The 6,670-nt window shown below is 45.6% G+C and overlaps 1 protein-coding gene across 1 annotated transcript in view; it reads left to right on the top strand.

Annotated features, from left to right (window-relative positions):
- The window catches only part of FANCA (Fanconi anemia, complementation group A), a 64,284-nt gene that overhangs the window by 34,639 nt on the left and 22,975 nt on the right, over positions 1 to 6,670 (top strand). Inside the window, exons 21-22 of the mRNA XM_008563561.1 lie at positions 3,697 to 3,773; positions 5,485 to 5,598. Of these exons, the coding sequence (XP_008561783.1) occupies positions 3,697 to 3,773; positions 5,485 to 5,598 (191 nt within the window). The remainder of the gene's footprint in view (positions 1 to 3,696; positions 3,774 to 5,484; positions 5,599 to 6,670) is intronic.

Below are 6,670 nucleotides of genomic sequence, written 5' to 3'. Positions count from 1 at the left end.
TCCCTCCCTCCCTCCCTCCCTCCCGTGACCAGTAACGGGATCGCAACCCTCGGTGTCACACCTGCACCGCGCTCAACCAGTGAGAGTGGGCAGACCGGTCTCTATATGGGATCCGAACACTCGGCGGAGCGCCACCACACTCCCAAGTGCCGCACTCTACCGAGTGCGCCACCGGGCCAGCCCCCCTTCCTCTTTAATTAAGGCTGCACAACATTACCGTTTGGGTGGACCGCGTGTTGCTTGTTCATTCGTCAGTGGACACGTAGGCTGCCTCCACATTTGACTATTGTGAATAATGCTGCTGTGAACATGGATGTACAAATATCTCTTTGAGACCATTTTCAATTTTTGGGGGTATATATTCAGAAATGGAATTGCTGGATCATGTGGTAATTGTATTTTCAATTTTTTAAGGAACCACTGTACTGTTCTCCATAACAGCTACGCCATTTTACATTCCCACCAGCAGTAAATACATAACGTTTTTCTTTATCTGTTGTGAACTTTTTTGATTAAAGTCTGTTTTGTCTGGCTCTGCTCTCTTTCGGGTTAATTACTCTTTGCGTGGAACGTCTTTCCCCTTCAGCCTCTTTGTGTCTTTGGATCTAGAGAGAGTCCCTGGACAGCACATAGTTGGAGCATGTGGGATTTTTTTGTTTTTTTTTTTCCTTTTTGTCTTTTTTTTGTGACCGGCAATGGATCGCAACCCTCAGTGTCACGCCCGTACCGGAATGGGATCGCAACCCTCGGTGTTGCGCCCACACCTCGCTCAGCCAGTGAGTGGCCGGTCTGTATGTGGGATCCGAACCCTCGGCGGGAGTGCCGCCGCGCTCCCAAGCGGCGCACTGTAGCAGTGAGCCACCGGGCCAGCCCTGGAGCATGTGTTTTTATTTGTCCTGCTCTTCTCTGTCATTTGATTGGAGAGGGTGCTCAGTTCAAGGCGTGGTGGACGAGGAGGGACTTGCTTATGTCATTTTGCTGTTTTCCAAAAACGCCTTCTAGGTTTTCGTCCCTCGTTTTCTGCCTTACAGTCTTGTTTCATGTTTAGTTGATTTTTTGTGAAATGTTTAAATTCCTTTCTTTTTTTTTTTTTTGGTGTATATTCTGTAGCTGTTTTCTTTGTTGTTACCATGGGGATTTCATTTAATGTCCTAAAGTTCTAGCACTCTAATTTGAATTTATACCTATTTAACTTCAATAACATGTTAGAAACCACTCCCTACTGCTGCTTCCCACTCCTTTTAGTTGCTGATGTTACAGAATTACATCATCATACGTGTGTGCCCAGAAACAGCAGAAGTTCCTGTAAGTGCATTAGTGTCTTAAGTTATATGGAAAACAAAATACGGAGTTATAAAGCAAAGTAACAATAATACCAGCCTTTAGACTAATTGTTTTATTTTTTTTTAAGTGTCTTAGTCTCTTAAATCATGTAGAAAACAAAAAGTGGAGTTATAAACTGCTGCACACCATGATACTAGCTTTTAAAATTGCCCATGATTTACCTTCATTGAGATCTTTATTTCTTCGTGTGGCTTCGAGGCAGGACTCCCTCGAGTGTCCTCTCAGGGCAGGTCTGGTGGTGGTGAAACCTCAGTGTGTGTTTATCTGGGAATGTCCTCATTGCTCCCTCACTTCTCAAGGACAGTCTTGTCAGATACAGGATTCCTGGTTGACAGCTTTTTTCTTTTAGCACTTAAAAATTTATCAGTCTGCTGCCTTCTGGCCCCAAAGCTTCTGATGAGAAACCTGCCGATAATCTCATTGAGGACCTCTTGTATGTCACTTCTCTCTCGCTTCTTTCAAGATTTTCTCTTTGTCTCTGCCTTTTGAAAGTTTGATTTAATGCATCTCGGTGGGGGTCTCTTTGAGTTCACCCTACTTGGAGTTCATTGAGCTGCTTGGATGTTTACATTCATGTCTTTCATCAAATTTGGGAGGTTTCAGCCATTACTTTTTCAGATATTCTCTCTGTCCTTTTCTCTCTTCTGGAGACTACTTGCAAGTGGTCTGTTCTTTTCTCTCTGGGGGAGTGTAGTGTCTTCTCATCCCTGTGTTCTAAAATTCTACCGCAGTGTATTTTGATGTGGGTCTGATTCTGTTTCTTGGCTGTGCACATGGTGGGCCTTTGGAAGCTCATGTCCTTCAGTACTAAGAAGTTTTCTTGAATATATCTAAACCTTTTGTTACGAAAAATTTCAAACAGAAAAGTAGAGAGAATAATAGTATCTATCACCAACCCTTTTAAAGTTGTCAGTCAGTGGCTGGTCTTGGTTAATCTACCCGTCACATCCACCCACCCACCCACTGTTGTGAATAATTTTGAAGGAAATCCCAGACACTGACTATTTCGCCTTGAATGTTTCTTTGGAGATTTCCTCCCTTCTGTGTTTTTTTCTCCTTGGAACTTCAGTTTTTCAGGTATTAGGCCTCATGGATTGGTCATCTGTTTTTTGTTGTTGTTGTTGTTTTTATCTTTTCTGTCATATTTTACATCTTTTTTTTCTCTCTCTCTCTTCTTTCTAGGAGATTTTTTCCACTTTACCTGCCAGTCCTTTCATGGAGTTTTTCTTTTCTGTTATCAGAATGTTCCTTTCTGTATGGCAGTCTATTCTCGTCTCATAGCTGCAGTGTTCTGTTACCTCTCCAGGGATGTTAATGGTAGTGATGTCTGAAGTTTTCTGTGAATATATCCATCTCCTTGAATTGACTTTTCCTTTTTCTATGAGGTGCTTTATATTTTTTAAGCGAGGGTCTTTCCAGTCACCAAGGCAGAAGGTGGTCTGCCTAGTTCTTCATCTTCAGGCTGGGCAAGTCCTCTGCCTCCCTCTGGCCCACCTTGGTAGGTTCTTGGTGTGCTTCTTTTCTGTGTGCACGTTGTCAAGCTCGGTGTGCAGGGCACCTTGGGGACAGCTCACAGCTCTGTCCTGTCCACACATGTGTGCCATGCTCTCCACCTCAGCCTTCTATGTGCATTCTCAGTGCTGGCCTTGCTCAGAGCCTTGCTGGAAGCACCCAGTGCAGGCGTGACAGACCTGCTTGGGCTGGCACTGCACAGAGCACTGTGGCATATACCTGCTCTGTCCCACAGCTAGCTGCTCATGGCTCCTGCTGCTCGAAGGTGACTTGATGGCCATTGTCATTGTTACATTGTACACATCAGTACTGGCTTGTGGGAATGCCCAACATCCTTATTACAGGACTTGATTTTTATAATTCTGAATATTTTTAATGACATTAATTGGGTGTTTTTCTTACATTATTTATTAAAACGAATATAAGTTCATTTTTTGAATTTGGAAATTACCAGAAACTGAATGGGAGAAACAAAAATCACTTATTATTTCCACACCCAATGTAACCACTGCTGGCATGTTGTCTGGCCTTCCACATATTAATAGATGACTAATCTGTGACATCATGAAACAGGAAGTACCATTTAAATTCATATATATATATTTCTAATCATATGTATGCTTTTTCCTAAAAGCAGGATTATACTGTACAATTAATTGTATAACCTATTCAGTTTTTATATAATTTATTAAAATTGTATTTTAATAAATTAAAATTTATTAAATTCTATAATTTATTCAAATTTTTATGTATTTTTTATTTTATAATAGTTTTTGGAATTGTAAATTTGAGAATTTTGAGTGATAGCTGACGTGACGTTCCTGTTTTCTTCTGATCCAGAGCAAATAAAATTCCCCCATCTCTATACTCCATGTACTGTCATGCCTGCTCCACGGCTGAAGAGAAGCCACTAGAAGGTAAGGCTTACCGGGGCTGGTACCACCCATCCCCTGAGGATGAGCCTCCATCATCTGACACCCACGGCGGTAAAGGCGTGTGTTAGGTCAGGCAAGCTTGGTCTGGAGCTTGGATGCAGATGGCCCAGTTGTGGCACTGGACGGGCCAGTGTGAGCTCATTCACTCACAGGCTCTTAGCCTCAGAGGTCCTGAAAAGTTGCCTGACTCAGCACTTTCTGGAACCCATTGTATGCAGTATGAAATCCCACCTTATTATCTGTCATCTTTACAGATGCCAGCTGAGGTTGGGATGTGTTTTCTGTGTTCTTCTCCTGTGTTCAAGCTTTAGATTCAGGTGCAGCCAGCTGGAGGTCTGGACTGTCACCTCTGAGGCCTGTTGTCTGAAGTGTGTCATTGGGAGTCAAGTGTGATAGCTTTCTGACTGTCCACACAGTTCAGTTGGTTGTGTGAGTCGGGGGTCTTTCTGCTTATGGGGAGCAGTGATGTCCACTGAGGTCAAATCCATGAGACCATGAACCAGTGAAGTGCCAGGGCCAGGGGCAGCTGTGCAGACTGCTGGCTTCTTCCTGCTGGCTTATTCCTGCTGGCCCTGTTCTTCCCAGGGCTGTGGCTCTGCCAGCTGCCGGGGCAGTAGTGAGAGGTGCTGTCAGGAGAGGCCTGGTGTTTCGTGATGTTCGTCGTTCCTGTCAGCCTCCCTGAGGAAGCAGTGTTTGTGTTTGCTTTTTCAGTTCCTCTTACATCTGCAGGGCCAGGTAGGCTCACTGAGACTATTCTAAATTGCTGTCTTATTTTCTAGTCCATTTGCCAAAACCTCTTCTTTCATAAGCTTGGGTAATTTCGAACAGCTATGGAGACCCAGGAAACTTGGGTGAGCATAGAAGGAAAGCCCGTGATCTCACTGTTTGGACCACTGTTGACACAGCTCACAGTTGTCCTGGGTGTGGGGGGGCTGTAGGGCTGTGTGCTCTGTAGTGTAAGGGTCCTCGAGAGAGATGTCCTCCCCACCCCTGCTGCTTTCTTAACAGCCCATCTGATGGGCGCGTGCGCAGAGCCGCAGAGCCTTCAGCTGCCAGTGTTATGGTGGGTAAGACCTGTGCGCACAGCAGCCGTCTTCCCCAGCAGCCCCAGAGCTTGACTGTGTTTTGCTGTTAAAACACACAGTGTGTCTTCCTTTTCATAATGAAGATGGTGTGTTGAAGGTTTGAACAAATATCTTCTTCAAATGTGTAATCATGTCTAGTCTTTTTTAGTAAATCTGTTAAGTGTATGTTGAGAACTGGTGATTATCTCTTGTACACTGATTCCCAGTCTTCTTTCATATCCTGTTGTAAAAACGTTATACCATGAAGCTTAGAAGTCTAAGAAGTGGAATAAATCGTCTTCCATCATGATTCTGTCCCCTGCCCCTTACCCTCCCTGGGCTGGGCTTTTGGTCTTTTTTCACTATACATGTGCTTTTCACAGGTGTGGCGATGGTGTACACAGAAACGATTTTTTTCTTAAACTTATTTGTAAATGTTTTAATTTTTATATGACAGCATCCAGTATCGGGGGGAGGAGTTCATCTGTCTGCTGTCTGTGTACATAGGAATTGTGGAAATTAGCAGTTCTGCGTTCTAGCGTGTGAGGCCTCTCTTTTTGTGATGAAGAGTCCTGTTGAATGTGTTTCCTATCTGGCCCAATTGTTAAAACTGCCCACCCCTCTCTCAGACACAGCCCCAGGAATCAGGGCAGAACCCAGCTGTGCTGAAGCGCCCCTGGGATTACTCACGGCTGCACTGGGAGAGCTCAGAGCGTCGATGGCAAACCCCACCCAGAGCGACGGTGAGGACAGCCGGATGCTTGTGTTCTGCATGTGACAGCGTGTGGCTGGAGCTCTGTGGCCGCTCCCTTTCCCCTGTGTTGTGGTAATGATGGTGGCGGGTACACCTTCCCTGTGGTCCAATGTTTAAACTGGAACAGAGCTGGCAGGTGTTGCGGACACTGCCTTTTCTCAAAGAAGGTGGGAGACTGGTCTTACTCAAGCTGTCACAAGCCCTTGGCAGAAGATGTTGTTCTGCCTCGTGGCATCCCAGGAGGACAGATGGTGGAGAGGAGGAAGTGTGAGTGAGTTTGCAGGTGCGCGGCTCTTGTTCTTGTCCTCACTCTGCACACTGCACACGCACAACTCTAAAAGGCTGTATCCCAAGTAGATGGAGCCTCAGGGACTCTGGTCTCTACCCTGAAGTCCTGCTTCCATGAGACTTCTCTGTTAACAGAGTGAGCGAAGCGTTTATCTGTGGAGTAACAACATGCACAGCGTCAAAGCCCTCGTGTGGCCTGACAGTCTATGATGCAAAATATGAGGTCCAGTGTTTCCAGATTTCTATTACGATACATGCAGAATCTAAACTTAATAGGCCATATTTTTACTGAGTGACTATAACAGATTTTTATTTTTCATAAGTTGATTTTATTCAAGCCGAGGCAGTGCCTCGTGGAGGGAACGTTGACCAGACTTGGTTGTGCCGCCGCGTCCCGGCTGGGGTTGCCGTGCCTCAGCTGTGTGCACAGATGTCGGGGTGCAGCCTTTCAGAGTTGTGCTTGTGCAGAGTGTAGGATTTGGGGGACACTGAGGATGAGTTCCAGAGATAAGCATCGGTTCAGCCCTGTTTCTAAAGGCAACAGAGAGGGTTCCGTGTTGGAGTGGCACAGTCGGCCTGCATGCCTTCGCTGGGTGACAGCGTCCAGGAGGCTGTGGCTCGGCTCTACTGGCAGATATGGTGCCTCTTGCATGCGCTCAGATGGGTGTCAGTGCATGGGACAGTTGGCATGGGGTTTCAGATGGAGAAAATAAAAAGTGGAGCTTTGTGTCAGTGAAGGAATACAGCATTTGGCCCCCTTCTGCCCATGTCAC

The sequence above is a fragment of the Galeopterus variegatus genome, unplaced genomic scaffold (assembly GCF_000696425.1).
Source record: "Galeopterus variegatus unplaced genomic scaffold, G_variegatus-3.0.2 Scaffold174, whole genome shotgun sequence".
NCBI classification, from domain to species: Eukaryota; Metazoa; Chordata; class Mammalia; order Dermoptera; family Cynocephalidae; genus Galeopterus; species Galeopterus variegatus.
Note: the sequence above shows the minus strand (reverse complement) of the source record. Positions and strands in the feature narration are given on the sequence as shown.